General features: G+C 35.0%; 1 protein-coding gene across 4 annotated transcripts; it reads right to left on the bottom strand.

Moving 5' to 3' along the window:
- Positions 1-3578: 3578 nt before the first annotated feature.
- LOC122059926 (pleiotropic drug resistance protein 3-like) lies at positions 3579-17163 on the bottom strand. 4 transcript variants are annotated; one of them, XM_042623001.1, is made up of 24 exons: positions 16757-17163; positions 14970-15093; positions 13640-13725; positions 13223-13307; positions 12780-12939; positions 12603-12679; positions 11819-11872; positions 11625-11715; positions 11209-11510; positions 10821-11102; positions 10419-10732; positions 9443-9603; positions 9234-9361; positions 8300-8450; positions 8107-8205; positions 7832-7953; positions 7397-7729; positions 7011-7301; positions 6462-6545; positions 6193-6326; positions 5261-5488; positions 4908-5079; positions 4272-4526; positions 3579-3903 (listed from the first exon to the last, which is right to left on the bottom strand). In XM_042623001.1, the coding sequence occupies exons 1-24, from the start codon at positions 17161-17163 to the stop codon at positions 3637-3639; spliced, it is 4407 nt and encodes a 1468-aa protein (XP_042478935.1). In that variant the 3' UTR covers positions 3579-3636. The 4 variants fall into 4 exon arrangements, with proteins under 4 accessions (XP_042478935.1, XP_042478936.1, XP_042478937.1 ...); XM_042623002.1 differs by having other exon boundaries at positions 7832-7905; positions 8080-8205; positions 9258-9361; XM_042623003.1 differs by having other exon boundaries at positions 7832-7947; positions 8113-8205; positions 9258-9361.
- Positions 17164-18229: the final 1066 nt, after the last annotated feature.

Genomic DNA, 18229 nt, shown 5'->3' with positions numbered 1-18229 from the left:
ATCTCGTACAATTCCATACAATACCACCTTCAGGCGGTGACACGTGTATTGATACCAATACAATGGCCCAGATCTGGTACAACTAATAAAACATTAAATCAGTGAAAATGCATTTAAATCAGATCTGGACCATTGCATTGGTATCAATACACGTGTCACCCCCTGAAGGTGGTATTTCACGGAATTGTACGAGATCGGAATTGCAGACGATTTTTTTCCATTATTAATATATGCATTTCTGGAGTTTCACATTGGTCGGTGTCATGTAATTAGTTAACCACCAAATTGAATAGTGATACCTGGAATTTTTTTCTCCTTCTTATAAAAAACTCATTGTTTATATGATCAAGTATTTCAACACATCCTTTGCTACCTTCATTGTGCACATCGCATGGTCGAGATTAATCAAAGTGTTAATTTTGTATGTTCATGAATGTCCATGTTACTAGCACTCTCCATGGAAGTTTTATATTTTTTAAAGTTCTATTTAGCCATTTTGCAAATTTTATTTTGGCTGAAATTTAACATATGAGTCAGGGACTTTAATTAAGGTTTATCTGTCCACAAAATTTAAGTTCCATTTAATTTGTCATATGATATATAATGGAGTATCCAATGCACGAGGCTCCTACCATTGCAGGATTTGAGGAAGGTCATAATGTACACAATCTTACCCTGCTTCATGGATAGCTAGATTGCTTCTCAACTCAAACCTATGACCATTTAGTCACAATAGAACAACTTTAGCATTGCACCAAGGTCCACACTGCTTACTCGCATTGTCATATGATATATATCTAGGTTATATTGTGAAGGCTCTCAACTCAGGTATATGATCATCCCGCATGATTCTCTACTATCCAATTGTTATAGAATTACAATATCACATATACTCATTTGATGGCGTAATTGACACTTTGATGATCCAAGGGTCCTCAATCTATCTAGCCTATGGTCATCAAACAGTATTTCAGCATATATTCTGTTAATGTATACATTTACGCTATCCTTCCCTAGAAATTTGAGTTTTTAAGTGAATCGGTAATGAACATGGTATATATCTAAGGGTCAACATTTCTTCTCCCTCAATGCCTCGTAAGCTCCACGTGCAAGCCAGTAGCGAACATATTCAACAACTTCAGCATTGCATGTTTCATGCATGGCTAAGCCTCTCCATATACGTACGTATAGTACTCCACTCCTCTCTCTCTCTCTCTAAAAGCTAACTTTCTTACACGATGGCCAGCCTCATGCCAGAAGATATCAACATCATCAGTTAATGAAATCATATATCATCCATTTTGGGGGCCTTGTATTCAATTCACAATCCATGGTTTCAGCCTAAGGGGTCAGTTTCAATGGCAGCCACAGTAGACAAGTCTGGTCGCTCTCCATTGATTTTAACCCGCCTTATAGTGCCCAGATTGATCATATTCTTAAGCAGATCATCAACTATGGAGGAGATATTTCAGGTTGGCTAGGAAAGCTGCTTGACAAATTAAATAATGGGATGAGATTTGGTAGTATTGTAGCTTATGATATCACTTCTCTTCAGTCTTGGGAAGTTCCATTTGACTGTAGAAATTGTAATCACCACCTTCTTGATTCACTCCAGAAACATGGATGCCATGGAGTTCCTAGGAGGGAAGACTCAGATTGAACTTACCCAGGTTGAGGATCCAAACCCGATTCGATAACCTCTCAATTGAGATTCTTATCTGGATTTTATTGGGGTTAGGTGTGTCTTGTATTCTATAATGGTCCACATAATTATTTTATTAGGCTTGTATTTGTAATTGGGTTGGTTATAAGTCCATTACATATACAGGGTATAATTGTAATAGTTCCTTATTTATTGTCTCTGGTACCTTCTCTTTCATTGTGTGTGATTGTTTGTTTAGGTTTTTCCTCGTGATTGCTCATTTGTCTCAATAGATCTATTGAATTGAATAATATTTCTATGCGTTGTTGACATCACTTAGGCTTTGTGACGTGCCAAGTGGTGGGGCATTAATGGACCTATATTATATAGAGAGAGAGAGGCCCATCCACCAGTCTAGCTCACTCATTATTTTTCACCCAAAATGAGTACTAATGAAAATGGTTGAAATTCAATTATAGTTTCATAAATTATAAAAAGAAAACAAAGGCTGTGCTAGGTTACAATGAGAGTGTATATAAGCATCTAATATGGGCAGGCTCATGGGACGAATAGGTCATTTCGCTTTATCTCTGTCTAGGTGCAGAGGCCACGCAACCTGACAATGATCCCATTCAATTATAAAATTTTCAGAAGAGGAAATTGAATATGAAAATAAAATAGCATCATTGTAATTTGAAGCCATTTCTTTTGCTCATTTTTGTCTAGATGATATGGGCATGTGGTCGTTTTATAACATGGACTCACCCGCCATGTCATGCCATATGACAAGTTGTGAGCCCTAATTGTCCTTAGGCATGCATACTGATGTTTAGTTTACCATAACTTCCATGGATATCTAAATGTAACTATTTGAGTATATTATAATATGGGAAAAATCTTGTTGTAATTAAAGTTGATAACAAAATATATATATATATATATATATTATTTTTTTATCTTTTTAGTATAACATACTTTTTCTTTCAATGAGGGTAAAATTCATCATTTCCATGTATCTCTTGCAATTTTATTAGAAAAAGAACAGGAATTCTATTAACGCCTTATATGCGAAGAAGCAAATTTTGACTAATTTTTCAGTGAATATTCATGATTTTGCACACAGTTTAATTATGTCAAACCCTTGAACAATCTTGACTTGGTTGCTTCCCCTTTTTACAGTAATAGCTTCACCACTATAGTGAAGAATAGCTGTAAAAATGAATACTTCCAAGCAACTTTTATTAACTCAAAAGGGTTTGAATTCATTTAAGTGAGGAAAATCGATTAAGGAGCTTTTTTCCCCTTTCTCTTAACCATACAATTTTCACCCTCATAAGATGGCATGTCAGTGATTTAGAAGGGCTAAATTAAACTTGCAAAGCCTTCCTCATCAATTTCATTGAATGGAGTAGCATGGCGATCGCTTCAATATGGTAGGAAGGTTGCTTATGATAGGCATACATGAAAGGATGTGAGCGGGAGGAGGTGAGGATTGTCATTTCACAAGTATACTCGAAAAATATGTATACAAATGACACATTCTGATAACGGCAATGATTTTTTTAACCGATTTTGTTGGCCACACGTCCAACAAAAAAAAAGAAAAAAGGAAGGCTAGTAAAGAACATCTTTTGTGGGTACAGATGAGAACGTTTACAATGCTTGATTAATAATGTAGGAAAAAATTACATTCTAGCAACTGAACCCAACCCCAATCACCAAGTACAAGTAGTTCCATCCTTCCCAAGGAGACTCTAAACCTAACCCAATCTCCCAGGTAGAAGACTAGTTCCATCCTCCCTCCCCTCCCCCCCCCCCCCCCCAAAAAAAAAAAAAAAAGAGAGTAAATTGTGAACACTTGAGAGAGAGAAAAATCAACTCAACCATGAAAAGTGATTTCTTCATGGTAAACCAATCATACGTAGTTGTGCTATACTTCAATTGCAATGGCTTCAGCTACTTGATTGCATTCCTTTTTAAGTGTTCTACAACAGTTATCTCTTCTGGAAATTTAGTTTTCCTATACAGTAAGCAAAAACAGATGCAAAGGCAACTGGGTAGGCAATAAGAACAACAGCCACTACATTCAAATGGTTATAGCTAAATCCAAAGTAATTAGTAACGAATGTAGATACTGGTTGGGTTTCACCAAGCGCCATTATCTCTGTTTGCAGATCTCCATATTGTGAAGTGAGGAGACCATCCAATGCCCAGGATGTTGGGATCAAATAATACAACCAAATCCACCAAGCCGGAATTTGCTGTAAGAAAGCAATCCATCAGAATCCCCAATTGGTTAAACATAAAACTACTTTTTCCACAAAGTAAACCATACAAATCTAGACAGGATAAGGATCTTATAAACCATACAAATCTAGACAGGATAAGGATCTTATAGTCATATCAGAATAACCAATAAGGACCTTTCCATGATTTGGATAAAATCCAAAATATTGGGTTGCTTGAGCATCCATCAACCTGGACTTCAGTTTGATCAAAATCAAGAGCTGGACATAGTGAGATCCAACTGATTTCATGATATGAAGCATACAAACATGCAAGTCATCACATGAGAGGAAATCATTACATCTCAAGGAATTTATCATAGGAATAAAGATAATTGGCTTACCGGTCTGGGTATCAAGAACCCAGCAAGAAGGTTCAGCAATGTGTTGCAGGCAGAGGCCATTATGGTAGCAACATGAATGCTTGGTGTCACAGCTACAAGAAGCATCCCAAGGTAATTGAAGCAGAGCAGCACACAGAACATGGTATAGAAGTACCAGAAGATCTTATAAGCTGATGGGTAGTATCCAATCATGGGATATGTAATGATCACATACATACAAACTTGAGAGAATATATAGGGAAGCTCAATTACCACCTACACACACAACAACAAATTAGGTAATTGAATTGATTGGGAAAAACATATAACATTGAACCCTTAAGAAGATATTAAGACCATTCTTCAGAAGTAGGAGAATCTTAGGTGGATTATGAAAGTCATCAAAAGTTCAGAAAAATCTAATTTATATGTCCATCCATTTGCATGCATTTTATAACTTTTGCCGCAAATTTTTGAGATTGCAATCCTGGGATATGAATTGGGATGAAACATCAATATTGATAAATAAATAAATAAAATCTCTGAATCCTAAGATCCTGAATCTCAGATGGGTACTGAAAATTCTTAAGTTTCATATCAACACGAATTAAAATTTAGGTTGAGCCAAGTAAAGAAGTTTAAGAGAGTGGTCCAGACCTGTGCAAATGAATAGGCCCATGGAGAATACATTCCAGCTGCTCTTTCCCTGTATAAGACCGTCCGCTCCATTGATACAAATGGTAAGACTGATGTGCAATTGTTTATGCCTATCATAAGCACAGCAACGTACATCCCACCAAGTATATTGAACAAGTCCTGCTCAGTATTTCTGAAAATAAAATTAATAGAACTATGTCAGTAATTGGTATAGCATTTGATATATGAGTCATCCTTGAGGTCAACTAAGTTTACTACAGAAGCTCTGGTAAACAATTCATTCTATGTTGTTTTGGACTCCACTAGCAAAACTATAGAATATATACCATTTCAGTTGAGTATAATGGACTTACATATTCTGCCCCTGCTTCCAAAACAAAGCTCCAAATAGCAGAGACGCAATAAATGTAAGTGCGAATCGCCTTAAATTATAATTAGGACTTCTCCAGTAGGACAAGTTTTGTTTCCACAAGCACACTTTGAATTGTCCCCAACCATTTTGCGGAAAACGGGTTTGAAAATTCAAATCCTTTGAACCAGGAGGTGGAGTACTCAATTTCTTTACAAGCTCCTTGTTGTCCCTAAAGTCAGAGGGATAAAATGCTTAGTATCTTATTTAATAATACCATAGTTGTATAACATGAAATACTCAATACCATACAGCCAAAAATATCAAGATTGTTTTTTACCCTAATATAAAAAAGAATTTAAGACAGTCTTACAATTGTTAGTACTCAACTGAATATCATCCAATAGGTACACAGTTCAACAACCCGAAAAAATTTAGTGAACTGAAATCTACAGAACATAAGAAGATCATAACATCCAGACTAAGTTCTATAAGGAAATGACCCATAAATGACAGGGTAACATTTGTTAGGAGATGCTTTGGTTGGATTTACAAAGCCAGCAAGTCTATATGCTTCACTATTTGCTCTCAAGTCTAGTTGTGCATTTCCTTCTCACATGAATAGATAGTTCCAACTGGGAAGTAATAACTGTTTATTTAAAATGTACTTGCTTGGGATAAAAAATCTTTGGGTTGGTGGTAAAATTCTGGAATATTATTCTAAAATATGCAAAGAATAGATTGTTAACACCATCCAGTTTGGATGATTGTGAAATGATCTATTAGGTAGGAAATCATCAATTAAATGAAGTGATAAATAAATTTAATGGAAAAATCCTACGTTTACAATTCCTATAACATTCAACTACTAATATAATGTTAGTGTTAGATTTCTCCTTCGAAGTTCAGAATTAAATAATGCTAAGTTACACTTACTCATATAAAGTAGACTCCTTATAAAGTTGGGCAAAATCTACACCAACTTCTGTCTCTGCAGATGCAGATGAGACCTCTAACATCCATGTTGCTGGATTGTATTTATCTTTAATCTTTGGCACCCCGGAAATACTCTGGTAGGAAAATGCAGAGAAATGAAACAAAGATTCGTCATTTTTTTCTCTTAATAGAACTAGTATATCTAAGAATGACAGAAAAAAAAATTATAAGAAAAAAAAAATAAAAAAAACATATCAAAGAAAACTTACCTCGAAATATTTAATAACCCTACTTGAATGTTGGCCCAATGGTCCAGCATAAATTATCCGTCCTCCAGTTTTCATAAGAACCAACTACATGAATTATAAAATATGCATTAGAATAAAAACTAAATAATATCTAATGAATAATAACCAACAGCCCTGCTTCTTATGCTGGTCAGAACTAGCAATTACACCGCTTAGGTGCAAAACACTGAATACATTTGCAACTGCTTATTGCCTTAATCCCTATTACTCCTATGGATAACAACATAGATTCTTAACACCTTTTTTTTTTTTTTTTTTCGGACATCGGGTATCCAAGTCTTTGGCCTGACTAGTCCCATGGGTCCATACTGACCTAACAACCACATGGACCGGGGTTGAATGAGAACCATTCAACTTTCACTGAAAGAAGTGAAGAGCACTAAACGAACTTAGGACATCTGAGTTTGCGGCTCATACCAAGTTCGTTGCTCACCTACTACGCCAACTCCTTGGGATATCAAAATTTTGTATTCGTATTTAGTTCATGTAAACTGCAACTTGAGACCATACCTCATCAAATGCTTCAAATATGTCAATACTTGGTTGGTGGATGGTGCAAACAACAGTCCGTCCTGTATCAACCACATTTCTTACTGCCCGCATAACTATGGCAGCTGCTCTAGCATCCAAACCTGATGTGGGTTCATCCAGGAAGATAATAGATGGATTGGCAACAAGCTCCACAGCTATCGTGAGACGTTTACGTTGCTCAGTAGACAAACCATTAACACCAGGAATGCCTACCAAAGAATCTTTAATTCCATCAAGCTCAATAGTCTCAAGAACTTCATTTACGAATTCCTATAAGAAAAATATTGTACCAATTCTAGTGTCAGTTTATTTCATATATATATATATATATATATAATTTTAATCTTCTATAGAGGATGACATACAGCTTTTGCATTTTCATCAATTTCAGGTGAAAGCCGCAACCAAGCAGAATATATCACTGATTCGTGGACAGTGATTTGAGGAGAATGTATATCATTCTGCTCACAATAGCCTGATATCCTTGCAAAAGTAATTTGAACCTTTGGATACCCACCAATCATTATTGTCCCTTCAATATACCCGCCTGTTTTTCTTCCTGAAAGAACATCCATAAGAGTTGTTTTACCAGCTCCACTGACACCCATCAATGCTGTAAGAATGCCTGGCCTAAATGAACCAGTAATATCATGAAGAAGTTGTAGCCTATTTTTTGTGAAACCTTGCTCTTTCATTTCCTGATAGCCATGGGTTGAAGTAAGCATCATCTTTTTGTCTGGCAGATTCTTACAGAAAGAAATTTAGAAACAAGAATAAGTAGATTGTTTCAGGTTAATTACCAAAGGAGTGTCAATGTAGTACTGAAGATCTTGAAATGCAATTGTTAAGGGTTCAAAAGGTAGGACCATCTTTCCTGTGGAATCAGTAGCAGCATTCATGAATGAAATTGGAGACATCAGAAAATTACAGTTACACTACAAGATTGGGGATGGGGAAGAACTACACCACCACTGTTTGTAACTTTAAATTCTGACAGTACCTATCCATCCCTTGAAAAAATAAAATAAATAATTAAAAATTATGTCACCTTCTCTAGTATCTGTAATTATTTTTGGATTGGATTTATTCTCTGCATTAATTTTGACAGAATCATCCCTTCCTTGTATTTGGGAAAGCTTTTCATATGAAATAATAGCACGAGATTTCCCAGGAGCTGCATAAATATAGAATTTTGGGCCAATAATCATATACAGTGCATTCAATTTTTTCATAAGGCAAACCCACTAATAAAATAAAGAGAAACTTACGCTTTGAAAAGGTTAAGGTCAATATGAATCCAATATTAAAAAGTATTGCAAATCCAAATAAGATGCCAAATGACATCCAGTAATAGTAGCTTGGAAAGTTAAGACCACGATTTTCTAGTATTTGTTGTCCTAGAGTACTGTTTGTTGACATCTGAAATGGAAAACAAACAGTAATAAGTATTGACAAATGGATCATAAAATTTTTACTTTATAAAAGTTAGATTAATATAAATGATGTAACATCCAAGAATATGGCAAATACCGGAGCCGCCTGGGAGATCGGTGAGATATCCCCACCAAGAATACGGCAAGTACCAAGGGGTTTGGGAGATTGGTGAGGATGTACAAACTTTAGTCCCACATCGCCTAGAGATAGATTCCTGGACTAGTTAATAACCTCTGGTCTCCTTAACATGGCACAACGCATTTTAAAACCTTGAGGCCCATGAGCTAAAGAGGATAATATTGTGCAAGGTTAATGGGGCCGGGGCGTTACAAATGGTATTAAAACAGACCCCGACATCCCCATGGGGGAAAAAATAGTGAAAAAGAAAGATCTACAAAAAGGATCAGTTAAGAAAACAATATTTAAAGTTCCCTTTAAAAAAATTTAAATAAAGTAAATAAAAGCACTTTCTTCCATGAGGACACCTTTAAAAAAATTTAAATAAAGTAAATAAAAGCACTTTCTTCCATTAGTTTCTCCTCATACTGTATTTGATTTTCCAAATGGTCTCAATGAGGTTCAGTGAGATGGTTTCGCACAAAGGAGGGTAGCAATACCATTTCATGTGAGGAGGAGAGTGTGTGTTCTAGCATACCCTCCCCTATCTTAGAGAACCCTTTTCCATAAAAGTATACAAAGATGCCAAAGTAGAGATTCCTCTAAACACTGCCTATGTAGAATAATAATTCCTTCCTGACATTAATCAACAAAGTTAGGTGGTTTGAAGCTCACCATTTGCCAACGAGGAGCAAGAAATTCATTTATTGATAGGCCTATTTCCCCATATGACAATGGAGAAACCCAAAATGCCCACTTCAACCAAACTGGCATATATGCTGCAGGAAAAATATGTCTCAGTATTTCCACGTCAAACAAATAGGTTCAACTTCATTTACAAAGAGAATAGAAAACCTTACGTTGTGGGATAACAAAGCCACTAAATAAAAGGAGGCACAACCAAGTCAATGCACCAGCAGTCATAGCTGCCACAGTATTTTGAGCAAGAGAGGCAATGAACCGGAACATGGATATTGACATTAGATGCACAGCAAAATGTAGAATGAACTGGAGTAGGAACCTAAGAAACACATCAAGTGAATAAAAGCCAGAGATTAGAGATAATTGAAAACAGTAATCATCCAAAATCTTCTAAGTGGAACACTTCTAATATATAAATATGTTTACAAAGTATCAATGTATAAATAAAATAAGTGTAGCTAAAATAAGGATGTTGAGGTTGATGATTGATGAATATAAAAAAGATAAAACAAGAAATGCACATATTACTGGTAATATAGAACTGGCTCAATAGGTGATAAGTTGAGGGAGAGTTGTTCAAGAGGTTTAAACATGTACTATTGAATGCACAGGTAAGGATTGATATCATGCAGATTAGCACAAATGGTAGGCAAAAAATCACTTTGAGAGAACTAATGGGAAGAGATATGGATTCCTTTGGATATACGACTATATAACCTTAGTCAGAGTTGAATGGCTACATGATGCAGATTCATGTAGCCGACTCTATTTAATTAGGATAAGGCTTTTGAGCTGAGGTGAGTAGTAAATTATGATTACTACAAATTGAGAAGATTTTCATTAGTGTCAACTAGAAACAAATTGTCAACTGAAAGATAGCTTATGAGAAAGAGATCCCCACACTGTCGATTTCCCTTGCCCTCTCACAATCTCTCTCCTCCCTAACCATATAGGACCCCTATCAATGAAACTGTTCCATGTGCCCCTGTTATTGTCGCGTGGGAACAATGCTTCCCACACTGCCGGCATGGGAACCCTCTCCCATAGTTTATACCAAAGTCCTCTAGATTTAGTACAGAAAAGATTCTCCATTGGCTATTTAGTACAGTAAAGATTTCTCCATGGGATAGTTACCTTGTGAACTCAGGACTGTAACCAATGACATAGTAAGTAAGAGCAGTCCAAATCAAGGACCCCATCACTGAAAGTGGAATTTTCAGAATAACTGCTGGAATTGCATAAGCCCAAGCTGGGTAAAAGCAAGACTCTCTCTGTTTGTAGAAAACAGAGAGTCTTGACACTGTCATAGATAACTCAGGGTATCCGTCAGCAATCATTGCCATAAGCCCATAAAATAGAGAACCCATATAGTAGTTAGCATGCTGCAAATCAACACCCATTCGAGTCCGAATAAAAATAGTCATTGTGATGGATGCAATAATGATAAGCTGCAAGGAATAAGTATCCAAGTAGATGTTAGAGTGGATATGATATTAGGAGACTTATTGATGTACTAAATATAGTGGAATCAATTACCTGAACAGATTTGAATACATATACGAAAGAATTTCGTCTCATGAGCAGAAATTCTCTGCTCATGCAAGCTTTGAAGAGCTCCCATTTACTTAGAGAGTACATATTGAAGGATATAGCATCTTCATGGCTCTGAGATTTATCATATGGCTCTGAAAGCTCTTCATATAGCTTATGACCAATATTGGACTCCCTGAATTTTCTAGAAAATTCATCCACTGAAACATAGCTATATGGTTTTTCTTTGGAGTACCAGTATTGTGCTTGATCGTTCTTAGAGACAACCTGAAATGAAATGAAATTAGAAAGTTATATATATTTATGCTTTATTTTAGAGAGAGGGGTTGGGGGGGGGGGGGGGGGGGATGATCAAAATTACCAACACAACTACCTCTTGAAGGAAATCAGCAGCTCCTTTTCTTTCCGGGCATCTAAATCCACAGGTCTCAAAGAATTCAAGGATATGATCACGAGGACCATGGTAGACAATTTTTCCTTCAGCCATCAAGACAATGTCATCAAAGAGATCATAGGTCTCTGGTGCTGGCTGTAGAAGTGAAATAATTGTTGTAGCATCTGTGAGATGCACCAAATGTTGAAGACAAGAAACAATCTGAAAGGTAGTAGAACTGTCTAAGCCAGTTGATATTTCATCCATAAAAAGAGCTTTTGTCGGACCAACAATCATCTCCCCTACATAATAGCATTTAAAAGAAGATTTTTTTTCTTTAAACAAATTGATAGCCAGAACAAACTTAGATGAAGAGTATGCTGCACCATAGCTATCCACTTCTTTATGCAAATTACCTGTTGTTAATCTCTTCTTTTGACCACCTGAGATACCTCTTCTCATTGCATCTCCAACCATTGAATCGGCACAAAAATTAAGTCCAAGAATCTGAGTTGATTTAGGTGCACAAAAAAAAAATTATTACTATATTATAAAATAATAGATCAGTAACAAGAAGGAAGCAAAATTTTGGATTTGACAACATTATTACCTTTAAAGTGTAGTCTGTTTGGAGGCTTTTTCCTGTCCCTTCAACAGAAATTGCCTGTGAAAACAGTTTGTCAGCCATTGTTATGAAACTGGAACACATGAACATAACCAACTGCAAGCTACATTTTGAAAAAATGAAAAAGTGTGAATTCATGTTGTATTAGTGATTTATTTGGCTTCTTCTATTATGTGATTATAAATATTTATTTAAAAACAATGATATTTCAGTTAACCAATCCAACAATTTATCATCTTGTCTTTGGGCCACTTATTGGATTTGACAAAATAAAAAACACACTTATTAAATATGCTGCCATCTGAACAAGATTCTGGCTTTGAACTTTAACGGATGACCTGATTAGTCAATACTTTCGTTTTGGTAAATAAAAGTCTCTTCAGAGACCACTGCATCATTTGTAGAATTTTTTTCCCCATAAATTCAATAATTCGAGATGCCCATAGAATTCTAGTAACAAGTTCAAAATGGAGTTTAACCCTATAGGGGGAGGAAGGGAAGGATGTAGCCTTTCACATGTATTAGTAATCAATTTCATAAGAAATGAAAAGAAACTTCTGATCAACTCAGAGACTTTGGCATGAGCTGTCATAACCCTTAAGCTTAAAATGTTCATTCTCCTAGATTTTATGTGATACAACTTCTAAATGATGCTAAGTGTGCTCTCCTATCTCTATCTTCTTCGATTATGTCATGTGTTCCCATACCTAGGCAACATACATATGGATTAGCAATCAACTCAGGGAAATCTAGAAATGCTAATAGGTACCTTCATGTAAGTATCAACATCTGGATCTGGAAGAATTCCTTCTTGTTTCTCCCTTTTGCTAACCTCCATCATAATATCTTAATACAAAGAAGAAAGATAATATCAATTCATGAACTTAAACAAACAATGAGATAAAAATAAAACGAATCATCGGAATTATACCAAAAGAAAGACTACCTGCTCGGCTTCCAACACCTTGAAAACATGCAGAGTAATCAAATATTTCCCTCACAGTCATCTCAGGAATGTGAAGGTCATGTTGGCTTATATATGCTGATGTTTTCTGAGGAACAAACTCTTCCAGTTTGTAACCATTGTAAGAGATTTCCCCTGTGACCTAAAAGTTGCATGTAACAAAGTTGATTGATTATTTCAAAATATCAACATTCAAGGTACTACTTCTCCAACATGGTAACCAAGTTAGATAATGTGAACAAATCAATCCAATACTCATAACAAGGACATAATACCAGCTTTACTGAACCCTCTTTACCAGGTATTCGAAGTTTCAAAAGGATGCTCTATTAAGCTATTCTTAAGAGTGAATATTTTCTTTGAAAATTATGCTTCAAGTTAGATTGTCCTAGGCTTTAACACAAGAACATTATGTGTGGACAAACCTTGAGAGACTGATCTAGCTTTCCTGAAAGGGTCAATAACAAGGTGGTTTTCCCACAGCCTGGAGGACCAAGCAATAGAGTCATCCTGCAACATAAACAAAAATATGTAATAAGTGAACTTTATTATATATTTATATGCTTCTTTGGTAGCTTTGCCTCCACAAACAAACAATTAGAGAAAGAATTTACTTCAAAGATTTTTCATTTAAACATCTAATGTTGTGATTAATTACATGGTTTTGAATTAATAGTGTAAGAGAAATAAAGAGTGCATGTGCTAATCAAAAGACACTTCATATTCATTGAAAACAGGTTAATCAAAAGAGTCTATAATCTCTATAAATGGATATCCTATTATATTTTGTTGAAATTCCTTCAAGAAGTAGTAACTCATTGATTGAACTTTCAATTTCTTACCTCCCGGGTTTTATTATGCCATTGACATCTTTGAGGATGCTAATCTTTGCTACCCTAGACTTGAAACCTGGTAGCTTGGAAAAGGCCTGTGCAATATAAAAAGGTTCAATATTAAGAAGAATGAAATAAACAAAAGGAAGAGGCTAAAAACTACTATAAAGAAAAGGAAAGGACATGAAATGAAACCAAAACTCAAAGATAGGAAATAGAAGCTATTATCAATAATTAGTTAGAAAATTCACTCAGTCCTTACCATGTACAAACGTGGTGGAGTTAGGGCCTTTATTTTCTGTTCTCTGTCATATGGGGGAAGGAGGGAAGGAAATTTGGCTGCACCCAAGAAGGTCGCTCAGTTTCCAAAAACCAACACCTCAAAATTAAGAGGACATATGTTATGTTTGTCTCCAATTGATGACCTGTTTTGAAGACAAACCTGCTCCGACATATTTTGGTAATGACCTGAATGAGATTTTTTTTTTTTTTTTTAGGTCTATGATGGTAGTAGAGGGGTTGGAGCCCAAAAATGATCTCGTATGGGGGGTGAGGGGGTGTAGCCCTCATGGTATGGTATGACTCGACTGACAACGACCCGATGGATTGATCCGACTTAAAGGAATATATATATATATATATATATATATGTACTATTGTCTTGTTGAGCAAGTAATGTGAGATTTGGGGTTTTTCATTTTATAGTTTCTGGGTAAGTATTCTTTCTGCTAGTTCGGGTATTCTTGCTAGATCTTTGTTGTAATCTTCTTCCAATATAGTGAATCTCCTTCTTTATGAGGACATAGCACACCATATCAGTGCGTGAACCTCGTTAAATCTTTGGGTCGTGCGTAAATCTACATTTGTTTTTCTTCGCATTTATTAGTGTTTGTTCTAACACCATGAGTTCAACTCTCTTTGGGGCCTAACTATCAAAGTAGAAGGAAAAAAAAAAAAAAAATTGTTGCCTAGATTACAACCCTACCGTAGCAAAAAAAAAAAAGAATCTCAAATGGTATTTTGAAAAGTACAAAAACCTAGAAAGGTATTTGAGATCTTAAGGAAACAAGGATGAGCCTAGGGTCCTAGTGATTCATCATTATGTGAGATGAGTCCCCTTAATGCTAGTTTCAGATCCTATTTTTAAATACTCTATTTTTACCACTTGGCCAACTTTGATTAGGATAATAAAACTGAGTAAGAACAATCTAAATTTCGAAACACATTCCCCCACAAAAACTAAACCACACCCCCACACCCCCAAGAAAAATAAAATAAAATATTGTATGATCAATGATAAAGCTTTGAAATCAAATAAGTGGATAATCATGGTACTTACAAAAAGCTTGCTTCTGAGAGTGTTCCATAAGGTAGGGAGAGGCTTGCCATGAACTACCTCACACTTTGCTTCGACAGACAAATTTTTATATCTCACCTCGACTGTTGGCACTTTCACTCCAACTCTACAACAACATAACAAAAATTTCAAATACTATAAGAGAGAAAAGAAAAAATCACATTTTTTTTAAAATTTTTTTAAAGAGTATATAACTTTTAGAAATTTCTATAAATATTTCATTTGTTTTATGCAAATAAATTATTTTGTTCAAGTTTTTATTTTACTATAATATGAGGTGTGACTTTAAGAAGAAATAGAAACAAATTTTAATATAGAGTAATAATATCTTACATATCAAGTTTCATATAGTTTTCTAGAGTTAAAAAGGAATGATTCTAAGTTATCTTCCTCAATTGTTGAAAGGGATTTTCTTCTTGACATCCCCTAAGGAATCAATATATTTGTAACCTTATTTTTTTGTCTCTTGTTTTAGTTCTAAAAATTAGTTAATGCAAGAGTAAAAGGGAGCTTTTTAAAAATTGAAAATCATTTAATGCAATTACCATGTGAAATGATAGATTTACCCTTCATTGAAAAAACTGCATCAAATGTTTTCCGGCATGAAGGAGTCAAGTTCTAAATACAACTATTACCCAAATAGATAAATAAATAAATACACCAATAGAGGTGTCATTTAGACAATCTCTTTTGAAAAGTTTTAAATTTAAAGTTTGAATTACACTAGTTGATCTCATTGTTACCTTCGGGTTTAACAAGTTTGGAGAAGGATAAAGGGAATAGCAGCTTTCTATCTTCTATTAAAAAAAAATGTTCAAAGAAAATAGAACTTAGAAAATATAAAAAATTAAGTATTATTAGCTAAAAAAACATGGTTTCACAAAATATTTTATTCATCTATGAAAGTATGATTTTCTGACAAACTATTTAGCTCAATATTGGGCAATGATGATAAACTATTTATTAAAGTAGCGTGCTACGGGCAGGGATTGACAAAGAATTAGTAGCTGTGGGGTGACCCATGCCTAAGCCCAAGGCCAGACTGTAAGGGAAGATTTCAATTCCCTGAGCCCAAGCCAACACTGATTTGAGCTTGCTCAGACCAAGCCCAGCCCACGAAATAACACTTCAAAATGCTTTAGCCTGATCCAGATTCAACCTCTTCTTATCATTGAGACCCTCTCAAGACAAGAACCATATCCAATTACAACCTGCCAGTGAAGCACATTTTGCTCCTTTAAGCATATGAAATGATGAAAACACTCACAGTAATACCTATAAAATCTAAATTGATATAACATATTTATTCTTATGGGTACTTTTTTATAAAATTCAACAGACAAAATGCTCTTAAGTGGGGTTATGAGTTATGACTCTTATGAGACTTTGTGGGTTTTGTAGATATGAAAATTTGAACCTGGTTTTCTTTTTTGATCTAATGTCCCAATGATGGGTATTTGAGATATTTTTCCTTATTGTTTTTTGAACTCTACACAAAATTAAATGAGTCCATTCAACTCCCCACTTGAGAGAGGAGTTACCCTCCTCACATGGTATTTCACCATGTAAGGGGTAATCCGATAATGCACCATGATTCATAGTCTGATACTCCATGAAAGGTAGAATCCCATGTGGAGAGATCATCACGTGGAAAAAGGATTCAGAACGTTGAAAGTTGTCAACCCATAAGGATTCCCCTACATACACTAATGCATGTTTGTGTGTGGATGTGTATAGTTGAATATGAGAAAATAGGAGAAAGGATTTACTTGTCAATTCTATTTCTAAGTTTCTGCAACAACCGTAAGTTATCATTCTCAATGTGTTTGATGAGCTTATCTATGATTGCATGTCGATCTATTGCTCTAAGCTTTGTAACATCAACGACCCGTTTCCCTTTGCCATCTCCATTACTTTCTCTTTCTCCATTAGAAGAATCATCAAACAAGGACAACCTCAATCTCTGATTAGTGGGTAATCTCTCAATTGCTGCCCACTGTAAATTAAGCTCATCATCCTCAGCTATAGAAGCATTATCACCATCATCATTAGAGATGTTGCTCACCGAATTCCTCTTCGACGCGTGGTGTTGAAATGAATGTCGAAGGCTTCTTCCAAGTTCAGCTAACTCTATTCGCAGTGATTCAATATCATCTTCCCCAGCTAATTGAGCCATCTTTGAGAGCTGAAAAGAGCTTCAAAGTTTAAAATTTTTTTGAGGAAAGAACAAGGGAAGAGAGATGGACATTTATATGCTTCTTGAGACTACCCTTATTTATTTATTATTTATTTTTATTTTTATCTTAAATAAGTTGTGTGTTGGACTAGAGCATGAAGATTGATAAGGTCATGCAATTGATCATATCATCGTGGGTGATGCAAGTGAATCAATTTCTATTTTTATTTTTTCTTTTTGGTGTGGGGAATGCTTTTATATAGGAATAAAGTATAGTTAAGAGAGACACAGTGAGAGCCATCTTAGAGAATACAAATTGAAGTACGCAAGTACTGTTCCGTTGACCTCGTGTGTTTTATTTACATTAAGATTTCCATTATTATTTGCGTGGATAAATTCAATATATATTAAATTATTATTATTATTATTTGGTTAAAAGTATTAAATTCAAGGGGTTCCTTTTTGTTAATTTTTTTTTTTCCACAAAAATAGAAATACATTGGGTGGAACAGTTTTACTGTTCCATTTATGTTTTCTGTGTCTATTCTCCTGGGCATGTGTTGACTGCTCAAATATCTATCATGTGATAGTTACTGTTGTTCAAATTTGTGGACATGTTATCTATATTATCATATCTATCATTTTAGAGAATTTTAATTAACTTTGTTTTCTTCTTTCACATAGTGATAAGAAATTGAGAAATTGATTGTCATTTCAACTTTAATAGATCGATAATTTCATTTTTTTTTAATAGTGGGTTAATTTCGTTTCAACTATTGAAAATACAAAATTGAAAGTCTAAACAAATTTGATACATGGCTAATCTAAAGGAAGACACTTACATACACTAGTCATTTCAACCAAATATTCCCTCCATATATTCAAAAGGCCAAACAACGTTGAGATTGATATCTCTTAGCATGGAACCCGCACAAAGTATTTATCCTTCTAAAATAAAATTTGACCCAATTTCCTAAACAACTCGTATAAGGAGAGCCGCACATAACATGATAGATTGAGACCAAAATTTGTGGTAAAGATGCAAAAGGTTTCTGCCATGTGTCAA

The sequence above is a fragment of the Macadamia integrifolia genome, chromosome 13 (genome assembly GCF_013358625.1).
Source record: "Macadamia integrifolia cultivar HAES 741 chromosome 13, SCU_Mint_v3, whole genome shotgun sequence".
NCBI lineage: Eukaryota > Viridiplantae > Streptophyta > Magnoliopsida > Proteales > Proteaceae > Macadamia > Macadamia integrifolia.
Note: the sequence above shows the minus strand (reverse complement) of the source record. Positions and strands in the feature narration are given on the sequence as shown.

Bases quoted from the DNA above. Each gene is read 5' to 3' on its own strand.
- LOC122059926 (XM_042623001.1), bottom strand. From the start codon at position 17,163: ATGGCTCAATTAGCTGGGGAAGATGATATTGAATCACTGCGAATAGAG. The intron at 13,726-14,969 runs GTAAGTACCATG...TATATTGCACAG, and splicing joins CTCTCAGAAGCAAGCTTTTT to GCCTTTTCCAAGCTACCAGG. The intron at 6,546-7,010 runs GTATGGTCTCAA...TAATTCATGTAG, and splicing joins TATTTGAAGCATTTGATGAG to TTGGTTCTTATGAAAACTGG.